This window comes from Dermacentor variabilis, chromosome 2 (assembly GCF_050947875.1).
Source record: "Dermacentor variabilis isolate Ectoservices chromosome 2, ASM5094787v1, whole genome shotgun sequence".
NCBI lineage: Eukaryota > Metazoa > Arthropoda > Arachnida > Ixodida > Ixodidae > Dermacentor > Dermacentor variabilis.
In genome coordinates, this window is record NC_134569.1 from 151,659,701 (window position 1) to 151,685,832 (window position 26,132).

General features: G+C 41.2%; 1 protein-coding gene across 1 annotated transcript in view; it reads left to right on the plus strand.

The window, feature by feature from the left end:
• na (sodium leak channel non-selective protein na) overlaps positions 1 to 25,896 on the plus strand; it is a 75,582-nt gene extending 49,686 nt beyond the window's left edge. Inside the window, exons 27-41 of the mRNA XM_075682271.1 lie at positions 4,046 to 4,144; positions 6,164 to 6,364; positions 6,730 to 6,804; positions 7,957 to 8,076; positions 8,243 to 8,311; positions 9,441 to 9,589; positions 11,095 to 11,188; positions 12,843 to 12,972; positions 13,906 to 14,021; positions 14,106 to 14,153; positions 14,492 to 14,601; positions 16,710 to 16,860; positions 17,177 to 17,389; positions 19,270 to 19,366; positions 22,262 to 25,896. Of these exons, the coding sequence (XP_075538386.1) occupies positions 4,046 to 4,144; positions 6,164 to 6,364; positions 6,730 to 6,804; positions 7,957 to 8,076; positions 8,243 to 8,311; positions 9,441 to 9,589; positions 11,095 to 11,188; positions 12,843 to 12,972; positions 13,906 to 14,021; positions 14,106 to 14,153; positions 14,492 to 14,601; positions 16,710 to 16,860; positions 17,177 to 17,389; positions 19,270 to 19,366; positions 22,262 to 22,446 (1,857 nt within the window). The 3' untranslated portion in view covers positions 22,447 to 25,896. The remainder of the gene's footprint in view (positions 1 to 4,045; positions 4,145 to 6,163; positions 6,365 to 6,729; positions 6,805 to 7,956; positions 8,077 to 8,242; positions 8,312 to 9,440; positions 9,590 to 11,094; positions 11,189 to 12,842; positions 12,973 to 13,905; positions 14,022 to 14,105; positions 14,154 to 14,491; positions 14,602 to 16,709; positions 16,861 to 17,176; positions 17,390 to 19,269; positions 19,367 to 22,261) is intronic.
• Positions 25,897 to 26,132: the final 236 nt, after the last annotated feature.

The following is a 26,132-nucleotide window of genomic DNA, read 5'->3' on the forward strand; positions in this document are numbered from 1 at the left end:
GAATGGACACCACAAAGAATAAGACTGACAACGGAATGCTACTACCAACGGTTGGTAGTAGCAATCCATTGTTGTCTATCTTCCTCTTTGTGGTGTCCATTCTGCGCAGAGCATGTTCACTTATGATGGTCACCAACTAGCCCAATGCCAGGTTATTCAAGAATACATTTCTTGTGCTTTGTCTGGTTGCACTGTAAATGTACCTTTCTTTTCTTTTTTGCTATCGATATGTGCAACTTGTCATTCAGTGCATTTTGCCAAGGCATTCATGTTGCTTATAAGTTAAATCTCAATATAATAAACTTCAGCATAACGAAATTCTTGAGATAACGAAGTATTTAACTTTTTGTAGCTTCTTGTCTATAAGAAATTATGCTTATACATAATTTCAATATAACGAAATTTCACTGCCTCCGCCAAGGAATACTGGCACACTAAATGAAAACTTCTGCAGATGCAATTGGTCAAATGATTGAATTACGTGTGTCTGCTTGCAAATGCACCTCAAATCACGCGCCGCCAAAACGGAACAGTGTGAAATGTTCTAAGATTCTATCTCACCCCTCGCGCTGTGTGCTTTAGATGCAAGTGAAAGGGTGTGAAGGTGAGCCGAGAAGGCTCGTGGCTTGATCAGCGCCATCTTCCTCCTTGTGAGTGAAGGGAAAGGAGGGAGGGAAGAGATGCCTCAATGTCCTCCTCGCCTGCCGCTCTCGCCCGCTCCTTGCATGAAGCGGTGGAGGAGGTGCATATCGAGGCACTTTAGCAGGAGGCTGGCTAGGCATGGTTGCCAGTGTGGCTGAGCACATGCGCAGCCTGTGCGCACGCTCTGTTCTAGAGGTAATCTGCTGCACGTGCGAATATTACTGGGACAAGCTGAGTTGGCATGGCTCCGTGCACTGGCATCCCACACATTTGCTGCTGGCAGTTGCGCAATCTCAAGTTTTGGAGGCGCATTGAAGCGAGAGGCAGGTGAAGCATTCACTCTCCACTGCCGTGCTTTTCATGATGGCATTGTTCCACTGTGTGCGACACTGTCAGCCATGGGAGCGGAGTGGGCGCAAAGAAGTTTCTTCTCATTCAAATTTGCTTTTTTGGATTGCCTAATAATTCGGAAGGTTTTGCGGCCACTTCCATGTAAGAAAAAAAGCATTGGCGACTACTTATTTGTATAAAACACGGAATTTCAGTATAACGAAATTTCTATATATTGTCAATCTCACTGACTTCGTTATATCAAGGTATAACTGTGGTCATCACTCTGCGTGTCACTTTAAACTAGAACCTGTATTTGCACAACTTGAACAAACAGAGTTTAGAGCAAACAAACAGTTATTAGTTGTGTTGTAGATTTCTAAAAACAACCGGAGAACTGGAAGCACATCACCTAATGCTGCAGTTATTGTAATTCTATAGCACTTTTGCCTGAATGGTGAGAAAACTGGCTGCTGTAAGAAGTCATTTGCCATCACCAGCCATATTTTTTGTAGTATGTGTTTTCATATTAAATGTTATGACATTGCATAAAAAAGTGTAATTCATGCTGCAATTAAAGTTTTTATTGCAACATGCTGACCAAGCAATTTCAGCCTGGTTCACAATCTCACTTGAAGTTTGTTAACCCCTTCTGTGCTTTGGACGAGCCGGGCTAATCCATGCGTTTCTGATAAAAACAGCCAAGGACAAGAGCAGCTCATCAGCTGTACTTTGCACATGCTAGCAATGCCATGGACGAGCCCAGTTTTGTCTCAGTGCTTAGTTATGTTTTTGGTAGATGGCAGCACATAATCCATAGGACAACATGAGCAGGAGTGAACCTATTTTTTCTGAGGAAGTATAAAACATGTCGGCAACTGAGGTCTTAAAAAACAATCTGGCCATTTTTGATCAGAATTCTGGATAGTAGCTGGCACGGGAGGTGTTAATTTCATTACCAACCTGTGCATTAAGTTTGCAATGAGTAGTTTAGCATTCCTGTACAGAACAAAAAATTGCAGAAGTCTGTTTCTTCATTCATGTGTTCGTATGTCAATTTCTTTTCAAAGCTCATCACTGCCCAACTATTGCAATGTAGAAAAGCATGCTTGTGCTCTGATTCAGCAAAGCTTGGCCCCAATCAAGTGGCAACTGCTATAGCAAAAAAATTTTCACACATACATTTCTTAGTAGTCATTTGCACCTACGTTTTCTTTGTTAGCCATTGATCTTTAGGACTGCTGCAAAATGCTATTGGTATAATCTGGACATCTCACTTTTTTTGTCTGCAACTTTTATTTCATTAAAATATTACTTTTCTACGCTGTTGTGACATTGCCAATGGTACCATGCATTTTGTTAATGCTATAAAAATGTTTTCATTATATTCAACCTTTATGCGTTTCTTTTTCTTTTTATAAGCAAACAATCGATGTTAAAAAGTAGCACTGATGTGCATTACCTGAGAAGTTATTATCTGTTTCTCTGCTCCAGTGCTTGTTCTCTTCCTTTTGTGCTAGACACAGTTTAGTTGTTTAACATAACTAACACATTGTTAGCATTTGCATGTGGCTATGACATTTCTGAAGATATGCTCAAGATACACACATATGCTACTGCAGTAGTAGGGTTTGCCCTCATGCTTGCTCAGCAGAATGATAATTTTCATGCTAGCATGAAATGTTGAAATCTTCTTTTATGCAGGCCAATAGAAAAACGAGGTAACTGACAGCCAGCTCTTCAAAATCCACTCAATTGCATCCTATAATAAGTGCAAACGTGACCTCTGTCCATTTCTTGTTGGTGAAATTTATTGTTTTATTTGCTCTCTTAGAAGCCACTGCTGATATCATTATGATGATAATGGCCATTAGTATTATGATCACTGTTGTCAAACATTGATTGTTATTAGTATTATTAGAGCTGGTTAAAGACATCTCATTTTCAGTTTACAGCTACCTAGGCTAACAAAGGTCCCCATTCCTGGTCTTTAATATACACTATGCTCTGATGTTTGAGACGAAAATGTTAGCTAAGAGTCATATTGGCACCTCTGCATACCATAAGAAGTGGGCTTAACCAATTTATAGAAAGTGAACCGTAAAGTGACGAGGGCATTCCTTCATATCGCAAGCCATCAATATGCCATTTTCTGTACATTACTTTTCGGGTACAGCACCCACAAACTGAGCAGCAACTGTGGCTTCCGACCTTCTTGCAGATTAGGCTATGTTCTGTACATAGCATGCGTCTTATAACCAAAGTCATGCGTAAACCACACGCAAACAACATGCAATGGTGTTGATGAGCAGCAGTGAACATGACACTGCATATAAGTACCCACTATAGAGATAGAGCCAAAATGAAAATTATGCACCACAGGAGTTGTAGATTAAAGACATCTGGTCCAGGGCAATCAAGGCTGTCATTGCATGGACACTAGCTGAAGTCACTACAGTTGAGGGCCGCTTTCTTTTTCGCATTCGAAAAGCCAACATTCAGTTTCACCTCACGTGATTGTCCAGGCTATGCCGATATTGCAGCTTAGGTAATCTAGGCCAATCGCGTGACGCGATACCGAATATCGGCTTTTCGAATGCATACAAGGTAGCAGCCCAGGTCAACTGTGGATGCTCTTGAGTTGAGTTGAGGGTCGTTATGTCAGATGGCTGCTAAAAGCAGTTCTGCAGCACAATGATGCCTTGACGGAGTAAGTTGTTATGCAACGCTCCAAACACGCGACAAATATTGAGGTTTACCCTGGTGTTTGCACGCAGACACATGGCCACGTTCAAAGCTGCTGACGTTACTCTGCTGAGCTCTATGCATCCAATAAATGCAGAGATTATGACATATCATTGCCAACTGCTGTTACATCATCATACAGGCACAGTGTCTCATGCAATAAACTAGAGACATTTTTCTGACAAGTGAAAACATTTGCTAAAATTCATGCAAGCTTGCACTTCAATACTATAAGTAGTACTGACATTTTATTTTTGTACTGTGATAAAAAATGTAATTAATTTTATAAATGAAGGGTAAAAGGAATGAAGCTATATTTATTTTTCAGGTTCATGCCATCTACATTCACATTTTTGTATTTCTTGGCTGTATGATTGGGCTGACACTATTTGTCGGTGTTGTGATTGCAAACTACAGTGAAAACAAGGTGAGAAGCTTGTCTGGTGTTTCTCTGGCGGTAGCAATAGCAAGTAGCTATTGAAATACCTTGTACTTTACTCTAGTCAATTTTTTTTTCAAGTACTTGAATTCCTCTCTTGATCAGTGTGCATGTAACCTAAGGAGATTGTCTCCTGCTTTATTGTTATATCTTCTGGCTTCAGTTGAAATAGCTTCTTCAAGGCCCCTTAAGGTACATAGGCCAAGAACTCCACTGAGGTCAGTGCAAATGTTGTAGATGCTAGTAAGTCCAGTGGTCAAACCTCTTCTTCGGTTCTTTGGTACCATTCGCTATTTCTTGCTGCTGTCCTTCAGAGCCTACTGGTATGCAGGCACAAGTGCACACAGGAGATAGCAGCCTAATGAGAGTGCCAACAGAAAACTGATAACAACCATATAAAAAGTCAATAAACACCGATACCAAAGAGTACCATGACAGTAAGCGACACTGGTTAGCATTCTCAGGGCTAGGTTACATAAATATGTGCTCACTTACCAAGAAAAGCTGTCATCTTAGCTTAAATTAGTAGAGCACCGTGTGCATCATGCAGAAGCTGCGAGTAAGGCTCCCACTGGCTGCAAGTTTCCTTTTCTTCCACCGTCATTTTTTCTCTTTATTGTGAATACGAATAAGAGCTTACATTTAGTGCTCTCCTGTGTAGGTGATGCGCAGCTCAATTTTCCTTTTAACTGAATTTTTCTACGCGTGTCATAGCTTCAGTGTGTATTGACTTACGCGGTCATTCATTTTAAACAGCACCAAAAAACACATGGGCTAGGGAAAGCATGGGACCAGCACTGATCCTTGTCTGTGTGTTTTTTGGCGCTGTTTAAAATGAATGACCTGTACCAACTAGCTCAATCAAGAAAAAGAAATGGGCATGGGCAGGACATGTAATGAGGAGGGTAGATAACCGATGGTCATTAAGGGTTACGAACTGGATTCCAAGGGAAGGAAAGCGTAGCAGGGGACGGCAGAAAGTGAGGTGGGCGGATGAGATTAAGAAGTTTGCAGGGACAACATGGCCACAATTAGTACACGACCGGGGTAGTTGGAGAAGTATGGGAGAGGCCTTTGCCCTGCAGTGGGCGTAACCAGGCTGATGATGAACTAGCTCACACCCAAACGCTTCTAAGACTTATATGATCACTATTAAATTAAAATCAAGCTTCTTTGTGCTCCAAACACCTGTGCATGGAATGCAGAGTGGTTACAAAGCAGAGGGGGAAAGCTTGGCCATGAAGTGGCTCAGTGATGTCAGTGCATACAAAAGTCACTGCAAGCCTCTGGTGTTGAGCTTATGATTTACTCCTGCCTATTGCCATCGACATGAATGATGCATGCGACGTATTTACGAGCGCCATGAACAATAAGCTTTCTTTCCTTTGTCAGTGCTCGCCTGGATCACTTCATCTGTTGCTATCCGGCTCTGTGGCCTAGGCCACACATATGGTGACTGACACCACACCTCTCAGTAGTAAAAGAAATCAAATTGTCAGGGTTGCCATTTCCTAACACAAAGCATTCCTTCACTCGTAACAGGCACTTTGTGGTAGGTAGGTTCCTGTCTCGCATTGTTTTGAGTCTCCTTAATGAATAACAGAAAAATTCCTTCACAGATGTATGCCAATCTCACAACTAATACATCAGACAGCCGAAGTTGTATAAGCAAATTCTCACACTCTTCGGACTGAAACACAGCAGCGGTTGCCGCTGCTGCGTTTGAGTGCAGTCTTGGTTGTCTGCACTTAGTGATGGCTCCCACGTAGCTGCTGTTGCATATAAGAGAGGCTGTGGCTAGCTGTTTTTAGCTGGATAGACAGCTAGCTGCAATGCTTCACATAGCATCTATTCCCACAGTGTGTTGGATCTGCATAATTTTTTGTCTTTTTGTATAGTGTTGTGGGCCCTCTGCAGCTTTGTGCTTATAGGATGACATGCAACGCCTACGAAATTTCTGATATGTTTTTTTGTGTCCGCTGCTTCTTTTCCCTTGCTGACGAACAGGGGACGGCACTTCTGACAGTTGACCAGCGCCGCTGGTGTGACCTGAAGAAACGACTCAAGATTGCGCAGCCCCTCCACCTGCCACCGCGTCCAGATCACCACAAGCTGCGCGCCTTCATCTACGACATCACCCAGAACCTGCTCTTCAAAAGAGCCATTGCCATGCTTGTAATGGCCAACAGCAGCCTACTATGCGTCAGCGTGAGTATCTTTGTTTGGCAGGTAAATTTGCCGCTAGTTCTCTTTCAACTCATGAATTAATGCAATCTATGCTAAACTGATCAACAGTGGCCAAACAAGGCAACCCTTTCCTTAGAGCCAATGTTTCAGCAGAGGGAGTTGTCTTTGTTGAGCTACAGTCACATACATACTTCACCAACGTGTCAGGGAGCCTGGCAGCCATGACACCCTGGCAGTAATGCCTAAGCAAAAGACAAGAGCCCTTGTCAAAATGTTGGCCGAACACTGATCTTGTTTGCCCACTGTTGAACAAATCAAGTCTCCATCTTTCTGTGTCTCCCTGGTCTCTTTGTATGTTGAGCTGGTCTCTCTTGTGCTGGTTGCAGTGGAAATCGGATGAACCTCATACAATCCCGCTTGCGACAGTTTCTGCCGGCTTCACAATATTATTTACAGTTGAGGTGAGTAGCCTCTTCGTTTCTGGAAAAAAGAAAAAGAAAAAAAAGAGAGCACCTTTAAATTCAAGAAGATGACGTTAATTCCCTGTTGTTGTAACCTTGGGTATAGTGAAACTTTACTTATACCAGTAGTGAAAGTGTCAGTCCCAGCTGAATTCCTATGTGTTCCGTGACAAAAATACCCTCACACAGTAGGCGTCATCTAAATTAGCAACCTCTGAAGTGTTCTTTCTAGTCAGAGACATACCTTGTAGGAGCAACCGTGGTGCTTAAATTGAACCTTTGTGTGTTTCAAGGGTTTTGAAAAATGAACAGTGCAGTTCTTGTGCATCTGCTAGACCTCAGCTATGCTTTGCGCAAGCTTAGTGCCGTTTGTGCTTTGTGCAATTCTCCTGCTGTGATGAGACATTGGTATGGGGAGATGGCTAGTGCACATTGTTTGTACAAAAGGCGCACTTCGTAAACATTTTGAATGATAACAAACTGGTAAGGAAACAGCATTGGTCATAACTATGTAGTCCCAACAGCAAATAGGGGAAAAACACCCATTTGAGTGAAAAGCACAAGGCATCTGTGAGGCACAGTCATATAACCAGCTTCTTCTGTGCAAAGTAATTGATGAGTATACTTTATGCCATCTATTGATGAAATAATAAGCCTTTCTTTTAGTCTTAGGGCTATCCTGCTCGTTTAAATGAGTGTCTGGATTGACTCTGCTTACAATAAAATGCTCCTAATGTGGTCAGATGTTTTGCTCAGTTTTGATTGGTTAGTGTATGTAGTGAGGGTATACTGTAGCCAGACCCTCAAATATGCAAATTTGCCCCTTGCGGTGTGAAAATCGTAATACTTTCGAGATTTTAGGTCTGAAAGTGCAAAGAAATGTTGCAGGAAAAAAATAAATAAATTTGAAGAACTTGTTTTTATCTCCAAGTGGCAGGCAGAAACATAAAAATACAATCACTACATTGAATAAAACTCCTTTCTCTAACACAAAGAAAATTAAGCACACGTAATTCTACAGAAATTTTGTATCAGAACAAAATATAGTTATTTTCAAGCAGCATGAAAAGTGTGCTGTGATGCAGTTTAACCGGAAAATATACTCTCACATGTGAATTTTGTTGACAAGCTGTGCTTTGATTATCATTGCAGGTTACCATGAAGAACATTGCTTTCACACCCAGGGGATACTGGCAAAGCAGGAGGAATCGATATGATCTGTTCGTCACGTTTCTTGGCGTAATTTGGGTGATAATGCATTTCATGATGATGGTGAGCACACAACTTCAATGCATACATTTATCTGCTCAATAAGTTGATAAGAAGGTGATAAAGCTGGTTCTAAGATTCTATGACTTCTTTGCTGATTAATGCTCCAGAGTATTTTGTGTGCTCAGAACCTTGAAGTTAAGTGCCTCTTGCTTATTTCCTGTTACAGAATGACTTCAGCAACTCATTTGGATTCGTTGTAGTTATATTACGTTTCTTCACTATTACTGGTAAACATGTGAGTATTTTGCCTTACTTACTTAAGCCATAGCAAAATATTACTAATTTATGTTGGCAAAAAATGCCAAGCTGTATTAGGCTGTCTACAAGTAAAGTGCATAAAACTTTGCTTCTCAAAGTGTGCTTGCACTTTGCTGTTACCAGAAAGGAGAGGAGCACAGAAATTCAGACTGTTGTCTGCAAACAAGCACACCTCTCCAGACTAGAGGTTGAGGACAGCGCGTGGAGGCAGTGAATGAGAACTTGACGAAAATAATTGGCAAGGCTGCAGTTGAAGACAGAGGTCACATAACCGGATGGCACGTATAGTCAAGGGTGGTAGAGAATTAGCTTGAATGAAGGATCAGGAATGTCGAGTGTATATGATGGGTATTGACATTTGGTACAGAGGTAACTAGAGATGTTTGGGAGACGTCTTTGTCCGCAGTGGACTTAAAAGGATGCTAAGGAAAATATTAAGTCGAGCTAGATTTAAAAGTTTGGCTTCTCGGCTGCTTCTGTAATAATGAATTCATCATTTGTGATGAGAATGGATTTTTTGTAAGTGGGAATATGACGAATATGGAAAATTGGTGTGGCGCGACCTGTATTGGACTACAGTACCTCTAATGTGGTGTCAACACTGGTCGATCCACAGACAGTGGCAGAAAGAGGTAGTTTGGCGACTACGTTTTGGCACGCATTTCCAGATTGAGGAGTAGCAGCAGGATCTTTGGCACCAATTTTCTGCACTACAAAGTCATATATTGGCATGCAGAAAATGATAGACTTCTAGAAGAATATTATTGCAATCTAACTTGGCTTAATATTTTCCTTTACTGTCCTTTTAAAATTTGGCAGAATAGTGATGCTTTGCTTTACTGTCAACACAGTGTGCATCAACCTTGCTAGCTTTTGCGTAGGTTGAAATTGCGGAACTGTAGCGAGTGCTAATGGATGCAGGACCACAGCAAGAAGGACAGAGGACACACTAATACTAGGGTTCAACACTAGCCATTGAATTGAAATTGATCTAATGAGTCATGTTTTGTTGGTGCAGTAAAACTTACACGCACTTGCAAAATGCAAGGACACAGTGTGCTGACTGCATTATAATGTACACTGTCCTTGTTTTTGAATATTTTCAGGCCACCTTGAAGATGTTAATGCTGACTGTGGTGGTTTCCGTGTACAAAAGCTTTTTCATCATCATGGGCATGTTTCTTCTCATATTGTTTTATGCTTTGACTGGAGTCATTCTCTTTGGCAATGTCAAATTTGGGGAACACATTGGAAGGTGAGTGTAAAGAACTTGCTTCTACCGGCTCTCACAGGGCTAGTTATCCTTATTAGACATTTCTGATCATTGCATGCAGCTTACATGCACACCTTTGAACACAGAAACGGGAAGCCTTCAGAGCATGTCATGTTTTTGTTTGTTTGTTTGTTCATAAAAAAGTGCTTATGTTGAGTTCATGGGAGGCAACACTTAGACTGCATTTTGGCAAATCCTGGGAGAGCAGTTGTTCCAGCCATTACCATATATATCAGGGAATGCACCTGCATAAAATTATCCAGCTTTTTTATTTCTAGCCAGTACAGAAAATAGAAGCCGAATCCAGCTTTGAAGTTATAAAATGAGTGGAAGTCAAAGCTGGAATAGCCATAATCTTGAAACGTACCAGCTCGCTGCTTGCTTATAGTACATAGTTGCAACCAGTTTCAAACACAAACCAATTTCATGTGTGCAAATGCACTTACAGCTGGCCTTTGTCACTACCTACTGGCACTACTACAGCATGGCACTACTGACGTGCTGTGCCATGCTTATAATCGTAAAAAAATATGTTCAATTCAACTTTTTTTTGTGCCCCAATAAAAACTTAGTCCTTATTGGTCTTAACAGGTTCTACTTGGTTTTAATTGTGTTTTGGGGCACAAACCAGTTGAACCCACTGTACTTTGTATATACTCAACCTACGGCAAGCATAAATCACCAACAGGCTCCTTAGAAGCAGTGGCTTTCCAAGAATTGCAGCAAATTTTCTCTTCTGGCAAATTGACATGAAAGACCAAACTGACAATTCAGTTTGCTGACAGTGATCGCAACATGGCTCAGAAGTATCAAATTATTCCATCATCCAATAATGCGTTGAAAGCTAGCCGATCGTAGTGCAAGTCTGTGCTACTGAGCCACATTATGCCTAGTTTAAGGAATGCATTACAATTTGGTCCAGTGTATGAATCAACCTCTAAAGATCTGCTCAGCTGCCATTGCATCAGTGGGACCCAAGGCTTCTCACAGGCTCTTTGTTTTCTCATTCAGAAAGGACAACCTCAAACAGTGTTTTGAACCTGATTTCTTGTTATCACATGTCAGAGTTTCATTATGTTGCGTTACGTTATATTGTTTTAATTTATTGATAATATCTCAAAGCTCTTTCATGTACATTACTGTGAGCCTGCTTTTTATGTTGAAATGCAGAAAGATGTTTAGTAAAGCCTTTATTTTCGCTGGAGCAGCTTAAACGCGTAGATTGCCTTGACTGCAATGTTCAAGTTTGCCGCTTTCACAGTTTCAGTTTTTTCTAACACTGTGCCACCAACTAACCAGCACACCACGCTTTACCTCTTTCCCCCTTCCCCTTTCCTTCTAGCAGTCTTGGTCATTACAGGCCTGCATCTTGTTATCAACTGCTTTTTGTTTCGCAGTCTTGCGGGATTTGCACTTTTTTGTTTGCTGCTAACTATGACTGGCATACTTTTTGAGCTCCTTTTCTCTTTTCATGTATACTGGTTCAGGCAAGCAAACTTTAAAACAGCCCCCAATGGAATGGCTATGCTATTCAGGATAGTCACGGGAGAAGACTGGAACAAAATCATGCACGACTGCATGGTAAGAACCTGTGTGCATAATTTGTTACGTGCGTTTAATAGTGAAACCATCAGACAGAATCAGAGATCACTATTTTAATGCGATAGCGTTAAGGGCTTCGTGGCGCAAAAAATCCGATGCCGGCGTTGGACATCGCTTGGCGAAAAATCATTCCAAACCACAACCACGCAGGCCCTCCGCATGGCGCTGTTGCATTACTGAACTAATTGAATTCTTTGGAAGTAAAATATGTAAAAAAAATCGTAAAGTACGACCTAAATACAACCTACAGAAATGATAGCATTGGAATTTAATTGGAATAGACCAGGAAACAGAACTCTGTTACGCAGAAACCCAGACACAAACCCCCTTTTCCGAGCGGGGCGGCCCGCTTAGTTCTTTGCAACAACATCATCACGCTCGCCTCCATGCAACCGCAAGAAAGCTGCAGCTGCTGGGAAGCATGACAAGTAGCCAGGGATCTTTGAAATTTGTTGCGTTCCACTCTTAAAAGTGAAGCTTGCGCGTCCTCCAAATTTTTAGAAGATGCCTGCTTCGGATATGGTGTCCAGAGCTGAATATTTTTCTAAAGAGCAGAGGAAGAAAAGAATAGGGGGAGGGGGGACACTGAATGGTAAACAAAACATGTTTATACCTTTATTTTTTATTTTCTCCTTTTTTTATAATGCACAATTTAATTTACAAGTGTAAGGAAAAGCCTTGCCATTAAGCAAACCTTCTGACAGGAGTTCCATGGCCAGTTTGCGGACTTTCTTAAATCAGCGTTGACACTAACAATTTGCAGCTATACGTCATTTGCTCTTTGTTAAACTGAATGCAAACAGAAAAGAAAACCTGGAAGTTCCATGTAGAGAAATCTTGGAAGTAATTAACTTTAGGGAAAATTATTCTTTATTCTGAAACATCATTATATTGAAAGCCTGAAAATGAACCCTAATACTAATTACATTCAACATTTTGTACAAGGCTGCGAGCTTCGAATAACCAAAAGTTGTTGCAGGGCTGGTCGGTGTGATGTAATGAACATATACTAGTGCATGAGTAGAAGGACGCAAGAATGACGTAGGTGTGACGCAGAGTCTTTCAATGTCTGGATTTATGTCTGAGTAAACAAATTGAGAGTCAGTGCTCTTGTGTCGTGTTCTCTTTGTGCTTTAACACGCCTTTAAACTGAATGTCTTGAAATAATCGTACCACATGAAATACTATTCAAATGCATGGCAATTTCAGTACAGAATTGCGACTGTGCTCCAGATGAGAACGAAAAAACCAGTTAAAAACGCAAAGGACAAGAGGAGAGGTTCACACCACAACGACTGGACTATCAACTGAGGTTTATTAGAATCGGTGTAGTCCCAGCAAGGACAGCAGAGCATGCGCAACTGCTGGCCTTGCAACTGGTCACGATAGAAGCGTTTCTTGTCTTTTCATGCTATGTGATTAGCGATGATGCAGTTGCGCATGCTCTGCTGGCCTTGCTGGGACTACACCGATTCTAATAAACCTCAGTTGATAGTCCAGTCGTTGTGGTGTGAACCTCTCCTCTTGTGCTTTGTGTTTTTGACTGGTTTTTTCGTTCAAGTATGTACCAACTGGCCCAGATTTCAGCCCTTCTGCAAGATGAGAAATTAAAAGCCTTTGTTTCATTCTTCAGGTCAGTCCTCCATACTGCACCCTTGCTGACAACTACTGGGAAACGGACTGTGGGAACTTCACTGGGAGTCTCATCTTCTTCTGCTCTTTTTATGTCATTATTACTTACATTGTGCTTAATCTTTTAGTGGGTGAGTGAAAGGCTTAACAAGTTACTGAATGCGACTGTGGCGTTCGTGCTTTGTGCAACTGCCTTGGTGATGCCTTAATTTTTGATGGAGTGAAGTGACATTCAGTCAGCTTGGATTGTGCTCTTACGAAGCAGACTGCATGAAATAAAACACTAGAATTAAAAGAAATATTGTGCATTTTACATCAACATTCCTGCATAATTTATTTGTCTGGTATTTAAACAATCTACTATATTGTTTATTTTCTTGCCATTGAACATGCTAGCGTCTGATTATGCATGGAAAATTCCAATAAAGCTATGTTAATGTAACAGGTCACCTCTTAATGAAATTAAGGAAGACATAGAAAAATACACTGCGTCTTTTGTTCTTGCTTATTGTTAGTGTATGTGGCAGCATTAATAACATACTAAATGATCAACAAAAAGCAAGCAGATGAGGTGATGAGAATAACTGTGCTTGAATTTCACTTGTGAATTTGAACTTGAATTCCAATTTTAATTTTGCTTCAACTTCATTATGAAATGTCTTACCCACTAACCTTAAAGAATAATCTGCCATTAGTTCATCTGAATTGCAGTTGCGTACTTTCTTGCAGCATGTGTAGATTGATTTAGTAAGTATTCTTATGTGGCATTCTTTAGTAACTTTTCTATTTTGTTAGTAATGTTTATTGCTTACTATGTAGTTATTTGCTTATTATGTAGTTATTTCTATCATGCATGTGACAATTTGCCCTCTGTTGTAAGAATTCTTATTTTTTCTACTTGTAAGTATTAACAGGAGGTCTTGCCCTTACAGTCTTTGAGACTTTTATATATTTCACACCTAAATGCACCGATACTATATGTAATAAATAAATCGAAATTGAGCTTCACGCAAAGCACAGTTTACCTGCCCAGGAATTTCTGCTGATTCTTGTCACTTTTCCAGCTATCATTATGGAGAACTTTTCCTTGTTTTACTCCAACGAAGAAGATGCACTTCTCAGCTATGCAGACATACGAAATTTTCAGAACACGTGGAACATGGTCGATATTCAGCAAAGGGTAATGACCTTTGATTTACTTACTTACAGGCTCTCTCATCTAATGTTGCAACATTTGGAACATCTTTCTTTTGCTTTCTTCCAGGGGTTGATTCCAATAAAACGTGTGAAATTTGTCTTAAGGCTCCTAAAAGTAAGTGATTCCTTTAGCACAGAATTTTCCCAAACACTTCTTTGTTCTATTTTTCATCTTATTTGACGACCATGAGCTCCAATACTTCATGCAGCATTATCGTGTCTTTATTATCAGGCTCTGCTGTTATTGCGAACATGGTGGATATCAAAGAAATTAAAACTGGTTCTGTGGTTTGCAGCAGCTGCATATGCATAGATCTATTTAGTGAAGGTTAGCTATTTAGGTTAGCTTACCAGATAAGCGAAATTAACTGAGAGTCAGTATTTCTTTATTTTTTTTTTGCTCACACAAATATTGGGTCATATCACTCAAGTGGCGTTGCTCTTTTTTCAAAGGGTCGTCTTGAAGTGGATCCTGAAAAAGACAGGCTGCTTTTCAAACACATGTGCTATGAAATGGAGCGCCTCCACAATGGAGAGGATGTCACGTTTCATGATGTGCTCAAGTAGGTGCCGTTCTTTGCATTTTGGCTTCTAGGAAAGAAATGTAGAGAAGTTTATTACACTTGCTCTGTGAAAATTTAGAACCATGTCAATATATGTTGCTGAAAATCATGACAACTAATAGCTGATAAGTATATGCAAAAAACAGAGTGTAATAAAACTCATCAGTGGAAGTTAAACTTCCATGTAATAATGAAACTTCACAAAAACTTTCCACGAATGTGATGATTACCACTGAGAAGAGTACAATTGCTGTGCCTTGCAGTTTAGAAGGCAGCAGCCAAGAGATAATATGCAAGAACTTGGTTTCTTAATATTGCGCACTGCCACTAACGAGGTGATGTTTATGTTAAAAGCATGTGCAAAGCAACGAAGGCTTCTACACATGCTGCTTCCCTGTCGTCACCCTCAGTGCACAAGCCCCAGCTTGTGTGCTTCTTTGGGCATGAGATTTGCCAATGTGTTGGTGGTATTTCGGTTGTGTGAAATCAGCTTATTGAGTATTTAACACAGTTATTTAATCTCTTAACTGCCGTGACTATTTCCGAAAAAAATTTTGAAAGTGAAAAAAAAATTGGCATATGTCACTGTGTATTATTTTCTTGTCAAAATTACAAGGCACTGAACACATACGCATGTGCAAAAATTGCCAAAAATTAATGATGATTTAACTCGTCATCAGCACCAGAGGACGCTCATTGTGATGGCGAGTTATCTCGTCATCAACAGTTAAAGGGTTAACGGACCGGTCACATCATTATTCAGTGACATTCAGGGCCGTTCTTAAGTTGGATGCTACACTTTTAGCCTGTCCCAGTGCCTAAATTTTGCGAAGGTGTGGCCTGAGAACACCTCCTTGCAGGCATAACTTGTCGTTATGTAGGAAGGTAGCTGAATAACTGCTCTATTTAACTGAACACATTCACTGCAGGCCCTCTTTCTTGACCTGCATATTCATTGTTGCACAGTAGCAATGCCTGGTACAACTCATCGCTGACCCAGAATGCAATAAACATCATAGAAAGTGTTACTGCTGCCATTACTTACGCATTATCTGATACATTAAGATTTGTGGCTGGGCATACATGGCATCTACTAATTCTACATCCACAGGTGAAGCCCACAACAGCATGCATTAACCATAAGTGCCGTTTTTTAAAGGCATACTGGCAAGATGTTTTTGACGCTTAATTTTCTTTCATTGAATGAATGTACCTAAACCGTAGAAAAAATGCTGCCAAGCTTCAGAGTGCCCTAAATAATTTAATATTATGACTTTTTACAGCCACTTTCAGTTTCATTTTTACTGTGTTGTGGCGTCATGACACAGGTGATGGTCACATGGTAAAAAGACATTGTGACGTTATGACACTCACTTCGGCTTGGTCAATTGTCTACTATGCTGTTAGGTAGGCTTTTATAACGAGTAGCAGCATAGGAAGCAATCAAGCAAGCCGAAACAAGTGTCAAAATTTCGCAATGTCCTGCTCCCATTCTTTCATCTTTTTTGCTGCCTGTCAACTACAAAAGAACCATAGCTAGCTGGGTGAGTCGGTAAAATTGCACTTTTACCTACAGCATAAAGAAAGCAGACTGACCGCCAAGGAATAATGACATGACGTGAGCACTGACTTGTGACTTGAGGTTTATTGCTAATAAATCACATATAAATAGAAAAAAGGTGCGATAGTCTTACCAGAGACAAGATTGCAAGTTCAGTCTTTGTAAGGCTTCAGGAAGTGTATTTCTTTAGAAGAACAAAGACGAAAAAGCCTTCAAAGTTCCACTGACCTTCTGTGTCATCACGTCAAGATACATTAATCTCCTGGGAAATGAAACTGAAACTGGCTGTAAAAAGCTATTACATTAAATTATTTAGGGTGCTCTGAGACTTGTCACTATTTTTCCTGTGGTTTAGAGGTATAGAGTAGATCTATTAGAGGTCTAGGACCTTCAGTTATTGCAGGAAAAAGGAAGTATAGAAAATGCTGTGTTAGTATTTCTTTAAAGATCAAAATGAACAAAAACTGTCCGTAATGTTAAATTGTGAAACTTGCTTGTCGTTCGTGTTTACATGCTTCACTTTCATTATCCCACTGCGCACGTGCAGCATGTTGTCATACCGGTCAGTGGACATCCGCAAGGCCCTGCAGCTGGAAGAGCTGCTGGCCAGGGAGGAACTGGAGTACCTCATTGAAGAGGAAGTGGCCAAGCAGACCATCCGCGAGTGGCTAGACAAGTGCCTACGAAGGATCAAAGCGGTGTGTGTGCATTCTCTATCTGTCACCTCAGCTCTGTGCTAGCACGTTGCATTTCCTACCGAAGATAATGTTTATTTAGAAATTACCAAACACCTTAGGCAGCAGCATGTTTCCAACCAACCAAAAGGGTTGTCTTCATTGGCTGATCATGAGTTAGTGGAACATCGAAAAGAAGGAAGCCTATTCCTAACCTGTAAACTTTGGCGACTAGTGAATGCAGTATGTGTAAAAAAATATGTGAAGGCACTTTTTTGAGTCTATTCTTTTCTTTTGTGAAACAAAGGACTGACCTCTTAAGGCTTTGCCTCCCATTCAGCAACGATTTCAGCAGAAGGAGCAGAACAGCCTGATCCACAGCCTACGGGCCACCAACGAGGCCCTGTTTCCAGGGGGCGGAGGTGCAGAGGCAGCACCAAACAAACCCTCCACCTCAGAAGCCCTCAAGGATGAGGGCAAGGAAGAACCCTCATCGTCCCTAAGGCTGCGCAAGAAGGGCCTTGGCGGCCGCTCAGACAGCATCTCCTCGCAGGTAAGTCACCAGATGAGAACGCGAACTGTCCTGGGTTGTTTGCACTTTACCAGGTACCAGGCCTCTCATCCTTATCGTGTTGATGAACAGTTGTTGAGCAAGAGATGCCTCTGGAGTCAGCGTTTTGACAAGGGGACTTGTGTGGCTAGTCCTCTTGCTGATATGCTGGCTCCTAAGACCTCTTTTGTTCGCGACTGTTGTTCCCTTCAGGGTCTCCAGCCTCATGTGAATCTCTGTTTTGTTCGGATTGTTATGGAAAATCAATTCTGTGAGAATCCGCAAGGTGGAGGAAGTTTCATGAAAGAGAAAAATTTTCCTCGACCTGGTGGTAGCAGAAAGCTACAAAGAAATTCTTTCATCTTTTTTGCTGCCTGTCAACTACAAAAGAACCATAGCTAGCTGGGTGAGTCAGTAAAATTGCACTTTTACCTACAGCATAAAGAAAGCAGACTGACCACCAAGGAATAATGACATGACGTGAGCACTGACTTGTGACTTGAGGTTTATTGCTAATAAATCACATATAAATAGAAAAAAGGTGCGATAGTCTTACCAGAGACAAGATTGCAAGTTCAGTCTTTGTAAGGCTTCAGGAAATTTCTTTAGAAGAACAAAGACGAAAAAGCCTGCGTTGTAGCGGAGTTACACCGGATAAAAAAAAGTAGCAACCCATACATAAGTGAGCCGTCAATAATGCTACACAGCAAAGACACACTTTCTGTATGCTTATAAGGATTGAACTTGCAGTCTTGTCTCTGGTAAGACTTTATTGTGTTTTGCGAATAAGTTTTTTTCCATTTATATGTGATTTATTGTCAATAAACCTCCAGTGGTGAGCCTCCTTTGTTTGCCTTGTGGTAAAGGCGTTAAATACAAAGCAGTGGTGAGAGGTTTCAAAAGCACTAGTACATTTAATGCATACATATTATTCCCCGCACCATTGTAGAGACATCATTTGGTGTCCCTGTGCAAATGTTATTTTGTTATGTGCGTGTCCACTTACGAACCTGAATTCACTCAGTATACACATTCTCATGCACTGAACCTGTGTACAAGAAACTTTTGCTTGTGTGTTGTTTGCGGGTTCTTGTAAAACAGAAGCAAATGAAAAAATGGATGTAGATAAAAGTGGGAAAGTTAGTATCAGAAGGGTTATTAAAGATATTGTTTCCAGGTAAAACAGTAAAGAACAGTCAAAGGATTTCCTAATACACTGAGCCTGGCATTAAATAAATTTAACATTTTTACGCTCAACTTTAAAAATTGAACAACTTTCTTTAGCCTTAGTAACAAGAGTGTGCTCATCAGTCACATGACAGAATAGGTGCACAATTGTGTGGCACTTTCTTCAAAGGAAAGAAAGGTTTCCATATTTGTTATGAATCCATGGACAATAGTAGTGCTGCTGGGAGGAAGCAAATTAGCAGCAACTTAGTGATAAGGTTAGGCACTTCGACTTCTGGTGAGAGATTACTTGGAAACAACTTTGTTTCTCACCAATTCTTGCACATTTTCAAGACAAAATACAAAAGATTAAAGGTAAGGACATCTTCTCGTGCACATGACTTGGTTCCCACAAATGGGTTTGAGTGAGCAGATGTGTGTGCAACTCGTCAGCTTACAGTTCAATTGGATTATGCTTTAATTGTGCAGTTGTCGGCACAATGAACAAACAACACATTGTGGCAACTACACTGTGTTGTGTTGTAAGTTGAGTGACGTGAGATATTGGGCCAGTTGATACTTAATATCCCAAAATTTCACAAAAAAGTTTCAATTTTCTTGTTCTGCATTCATGCCACAAGTTCTCTGAAAATGTCATATGTGCATGGCAGGAACAATGGTGCAGATTAACAAGCAGTGTTTTTATTGATTTGCAGGGAGGCCGCAAATTTCTCATTCCTTCTCTCTCAGAAGGCACTAACAGAGTTGAAAAGGAGAGGTTCCAAATGAAGAAATGGGCCTCACGCCCAGTTGGTCAGTATGCATGCCTGATATATTTTCTTTTAATGCGTGGGTGTGTAATGCATTGGTGGAGTTGTAGTGCAGGCTGCATTGGCAAACATAATTCGTTTCATCGAGCAAGACTGCCTAACTGCCAAACCAAAAGCCAATTGTGCATGCCTTCCTACCATTTCCAGCAATAACCAGTATGAGCCACAATCCCAGACTAGAAGTTTCTGTATGTCTGTTTGTACATAGCCAACCCCAAGATTTCTGAATGCCAACTTCATTCCGCTGATAGTGCATTGAAATATCAGGGGTGAGCAGATATTAGGGGCACAACATTGGTTCGTGTTCGGCTGGTAAGCTAAGGAGTTAAATTATCTTACAATTTGCGATGCTTTATCCTACAATGCACAGCACATTCAACGTAGAAAGTCTGCATAAAATGGCTATCATTGTTAAAAGTGGAGGACAAGCAGGATGGCATTAAAGGGACACTAAAGCGAAACAATAAATCAGTTTAGACTAATGAAGCATTGTTTGAGAACCCTGCAGGCAGTCATTTAAAAAAAATAGTTTGATTATTAGATGAGAAAATGAAGGTCCAAGTATCAGTATTTGAATTTCGCGCCGGTACGTCAGCGTGATGTCAGGGATTCCGAAGTATGTTTTCGCATTTGGGCCGCGTTGGCTGAATAAAGGTTCCCGAAACTTGCCATGTTTAATATTTGGTTCCTTTAAAACACAATGTAGTCAATCTGTACTGCTATATGTAATTAGTAGGTCCTAGAAGATGCCATCAAAATCCAAGACGTCACAGCCCCCAGGTGCGGAAACTTAAGTAGGTGTCGCCACCCATATTTCACTCTTGCACTTTTTCTGGCTTACCAAACGTCTTATCCTTGTAAGAGTGGTGTTTTTGGTATTGTAGTATGGTAATTTATTGATGCAGAAGAAATCATTTTTCACTTTAGTGTCCCTTTAAGAAACACTTCTGTGTGGTTCAATGTGAACATGGGCGGTGCTTAATCGAAGAATCTCAAATGGAGGATATACAAAGTGTTCCACTGTTGGAGGGAACTCTCTAATGCGTGGCACTCACTCATGCTGGTGCTGTAACTGCAAGCACCTGCTGGCGCTACGTCAATGCAGTGCACAGGTGTGTAGAAAGGTGCCAGCACCACTAACCACAAGTAATCTGCTGCAAAGCCAGGGAATCGCACACATGCCAGATGGTACTAAATGTCATGCATGCTTTACACTCATACGTTCCCTTTAACATTGGACTGCACTGTACCCGGCGGCGTCACTAGTCAGTGGCACCTGGGGCAGTGCCTCTCTCCTCCCTCTTTCTCTCGTTTCAAGCAATGAAGCACAATTTTATCCTCATGACTTGCTTCAGCGCAGAGTTCATTCTGTAGCCAACAACTATTTATTTTCATTTCTTTTTGAAATATCCCAAGTAATGAGTGCCCTACACAACTCCAAATTTAGCAAGATATTACACTGAAAGCAAATATTTAGATGTTTTTGTATTAACAGGCAGAAAAACAGGAGTGTGGAATTTTTTTTTTTCAATTTCACAAAAGAACACTCTTTGTTAACAAATAAACAGAGCAAACAGTTTTCACCAGATGAATGCCCAGATTAACACTGTAAATTTAAATGTGCATGTAAAACACAAGAAATGCAAACTGAGCATGTAGAAAGACTTGTAGTGATAAGTGTAGTCATAGCCACGTGCGGTGCACATTGCATACGTAGCTGTGTAGATATATACAAGAATAGATTATCCACATTTTTTAAGTGAAGTTGAAAGATGCACTTCGGAAGGAAGAAATGTGAAAGGAAAGGAAAATGAAGACGAGCCAGAAATAGTAGGTGTCTAGGCAGAAAACAGTAGTCTCAGTAGAACAAGTTGTATTTTAAAGGTGCTTTCATATGAAAATTGAAGCACAAATTTATGCTAACCTTGCACTACCCGCTAGTGCAGTCGGACCCGTTGGGAAAGTATTTCTGCAGCAGTTACAACGGGTGCTATGTGGGTGTATGTGCGAAGCATATTATGCACCTCTCGGGGGGCAACGTTTTAAATGTATATTTTATTTTAACTGCATGTTCTAAAGCACCCTAAGTCATTAAGCTCTGCTAAGGGCACCCTCTTACAAGTTTTCATTCTTTTTGTAGTCAACGCATAGTGCCACTGTTCCACTCAGCAAAAGGCACCTGGCACCTTTTTGCTTCTTTGATGAATAATTATTTGCCATTTCACCCCCACCCCCCCTTTTCACTACCCACTTGCACCCTTCTGAACACTTCAAACGAGGTGTCCCCCCCCCCCCCCCCCGCCTAGTGACATCAGTGCTTATTCAGAGAAGTTCACACTTTCTGAAGCATACATGAGAAGCTTGTAAAGAAAGACTATGCACAAGTGGGAGACATCTCCCACTTGGACAGTGCATTGTATGGATGATGATGGCTGCAGCCACTTTTCTTCTTTTTCTTTTTATGCGAGATGAAATGTTCCTGGTTTCTGTCTTTAGAAAATTCGGAGCGTTCTTTGCACTTCCCATCTGAAAACACAACTTTCATTCTTTTTTTCTATGACTAGATGAGATTTACGTGAAATCTCATCTTGCTTTTAACAATATATATATGTCTGCTACATTTGCATAACATAAAAATTTATGAAACCTGTTAGCTCCTCTCTACCAAGGGAGTATTGTTGTACTAGCTGTATGAAAATGTTGTGGAAGAAACAGGAGCAAGATGGTTTGTTCAAAAAGTGAAAAAGAGGACGTCATGAGCACATGGTGATGCTAGACAGGCTTATTTGGAAAGCACAAGAAGCCTGTGTCCTACAGTCGACTTAGTTTTGATAATGGATGACGATAATGATGTCTGGTTTGTCTGTGCCTTTGGCAGGCACCAAGGGCTTGCCAGACGTGAGTGAGGGCAGCGAGCTGTCGTCGCCCACGCCTGACGAAGAGGAGAACAACAATGGGGCCGTGGGCTACCGGGCGCTCCGCATGAGCTCCCTGGTTGGTGAAGTGCACGACTGGTGGGGCTCCCAGCTTGAGCTGTCGAGCGCATCCGACTCAGATGCATGACGCTGCCCGCCATCCCCTACCTACACCGCCTCTTGTGCCACCGCCGAGGCGCGATCGCGTGACAGCCCTCTCTCTCTCCCCTCCTCGCATAGCTTCTCCTAATGGAGGGGGGCCTGGCAGTAGATGCTGGCCTTGGCAGGCACTCATACAGTATGCAACGGTGCAGTCCCGATGAGCTTTGATTCTTGAAGTTGACTCTCGTAAGCTGTTGCCTGCTACCAGCAGTTTGACACCTCTGTTGGATTTCAGTGATTTTCACACGTAATTTATAGGGAAATGGCGTATAGTTCTTTTTCTTTTTTGCAACCATACAATTTCCACACTGCTTCTCGGAACGAGCACACTCCTCCCTATGTTCTGCAATTGGGCTTTGCATGCATTCCTCCCTATAAATGCTTTACACAAGAAAGCAAGGAAACCTACTTTCCTCGTGAGACTAGAGATGCCAAATATATACACTGTGGTTGTCCGTCTACTATGAGTGTTAGTGAGGCAGTGCATTTTATGCATTGCAGATATGCTTTGCCATGCATTGCAGTTGGTTGCTGCCTGCACTGCGTCTACTCAACACAGCCAGGGCAGGTGATGTGATATTGAAGTTTATTATCAACCAGTACAGCCCTTTTCAGTCCTGAAGGCAATACCCATGTTGTTGGTCCTAAGCACACACACCTGTTTGCATAGGTCTTTGCACGTCACAAAAAATAAAAAAGGCAATCTGTTAAGTTATGGTAAAAATAGCCTGAATGTCTTGGCATAACATAATTATGTTTTTCAAACAGTACATTTCTTTCCTACTTTCATAATTTGTACCCTTTATGTGCTTGCCCAGCTTATATATTATTGCACTGAAGCATGTAGACTTTATCTTCCAGTCATCACATCTTATTTCCACTGTCATCTCTAATCGTACATAGTCACATTAAGGTTCAAGTGCTAGCCAATCCTTATCATTTATTGCAGGTCTTTTGTTTTTTTTATAAATGTCATAAATGAGGATTTTGAACAGAAGCACTGAAGAACATTGTGAATGAGTAACAGGTGGAGTTTGGGATTTCCTTTTTGACATGCTCATTCTCAGAGGGTGAAATGTAGAGAGAGTTTGAATGTGCCTGCACCGTTGCACATTTTATAAAGTGAAAATTACAAGGCTGCATCAAGGGCCACAATTTCTTGTCTGTCATTTGTTCACACTGGAAAAATGACAATGAAATTAAAGCTAAAGCTCAGTATACTCAACCTGGCATAAATCTGAATGAAATTGAATAGTGAATACATGACAGGCAACAAGCAAAGGAAAGGCACGAACAAAGCACACAAGTGCTATTTGTTCGCCGAGTTAAAGTGTAGCCGCAGCAGTTTTAGTGCCAGGTCAAAATATCTGCACTTTCTGTAGCTACTTTGTGCCAGGTACAGTAGGTGTTTCCGACACCTTTCTTTAGGCATCGAAAGTGCCTGCACGACATGGCTGCTGGAGTGCACGACGCATTGTTATACAAACCCTGCTTCACAAGAAATGTTAGCAATGCGCTTCCAGATTTTACCAGAGCAGCTTGGAGGACCTGCACACTAATAGTCATTATATTTAGTCCACATGCAACAATTTTGTACTTACTGCTTGCCCCTCTCCAAATCGGAGAAGTAATTCCTTTTATATAAGCACAATCGATGGCAATACTGCTGACATGTTTCGTACTATAAATAATGAATGTTGACACATAAGGACTCTTGGACAGGAAGCTTGTTCCCCACATAAATCACAGCGCATTAAAAATGACTTTGCCGAGAGGGGGCTGTTCGACGATTGCGTCAGTGCGGTGGTCTCGCTTTTCTAGACACAGAACACCATTGGTAATGCCTGCGTTGAGTGAGGAACGAAGCTGGTCCATCCACATACTTAAAACACATTCTTGAAGTGTGCGTTCACTCTTCTGAAACTACCTGTTGAATTGAACTGCTCTTGCATAGAGCTAGTTGCTCTGCAGCAATCATTATAGCATTAGCTATGGGTACTTAACGTCAAAATTGTCACATGCATCTCATGTGCATGCAGTGATAAGCATAAGCTGAACCAGTATTGTAGTTAGCTGCACCAACATCTTCACAAACAATGTTTGGCCTAAGCAAGGCATGAAGAAGCTTTCCTAAATGTTCAGTGCATTTCTAGTTTTCCTGTAAATATTTTGGTGCAAGTCCTGTTTGCAAAAAATTTAGTGCTGATGTATATGTCTGTGTTCTATATTTCTGTAGGAATGAAAAAACATTGAACAAGTGCTTGCAAGGTCTAGTGCTGGCCAGAAAAATCAAGGGCAGCAGAAAGCTTTGTTCCCATCTTGGTAGTGGACTTTACTAGGAGATGCAACAGGAAATTGTTGAGCAACTGTTTTGTCTTTGTTACTACCTAAATGCTGCGCTTAATGCTGAAGCAGTTTCCTACAGCCAATTTTTGACGTAAGAGCTAGAAATTTGCTGTTTGAGGTTAGCTTAATAGCCTTCGATCATCATACCCCCCATACTGGAAGTGCTCATACATAGAAGAAGACTAGGGCAGTCCCCTTGAAAGATTAGAAATAGTTAAGGGCTTGCCTTTGCAGCGAATCTACGTGCGAATGGGGCTAGGGGGTTTTATTACATGTCAATATTGAGCGTGCTTGTAGCGACTACTAACAAGTCACAGTTGGTTATATTGAAAGGCTGCATCGACTGCCTGCATCACTTTTCCCTCATCAAGCTTGCGCAACAGGTGTGGACTTTAACCCCCACTTGCATGCATTTGTTCTGTGCTAGAGAGAAGCATAGGCTCTTTGGGCATAGGTCACTTGCTAAGCAACCGTTCTTGCATTGTTAGAGAATCTAGCACTTTGTATTGAAGCTGCAACGTGCCGCCATGTGATGAGTCTTTCACGCTTGACTGTACTTATCTCCTTCCCTTGTCCTTTGACACACAAATGCAACACACGAGGCCGTGTTTCCTTCACAAGGCGGTGTTTGAGCGCTTGCAACACAAAATTCAATGCAGAGGCATGGTAATGACGTTCCAGGTGCACTTTCAGGCCGCAGACAGGTTGAAAATGAGTCTAGCACATCTGAAACTGCACCAAGCATTTTTGTTTTCTCAGAGCACCCGTTGCATTTTTCCACAAAGCTGTTTGGAAGAACCAGTGAGGACCCATCATGTTCTGTGGCGTCACACACGCGTTCTCGTCGTTGGTCCATTTTTCCGTTGGTTGTTGACATGTAGTACGTATGTGGCATGTGCTGTGGTAGTTTAGTGCAATATGTTGTTGTGTTCTTGTTTCTTCTGTTTGTCAGGTTTATACACTGTTGTTGACACTTTGAAACCATGTTTTCAATAATACAATGTCCACCACAGTGAGTATGTAGCACTCTGCAGCCAATCATGAGCAAGTGTTGAGCAGATGTTTTGTTCGTCCAAAAAAAAAAAAAGAAGCATTTGCAAGCAAGCAAACTGTAATCCATCCAGTCATGTTTTATGAGTTGCCCAAGAGTCATATTGTGCATTTTTTGTATGCCCTTGGTAACCTGCACTAGCGGTGGCCTACATTTAAAAGAAAAAAAAAGAAAGAAAACCAGCTTATGCGGCTTACTATGCGAGTTTTCCCGTCTCTGCACAGCCATTTATTGAGTTATATGCATTACCAAAGCCAAGCAGCCATATCTCATAA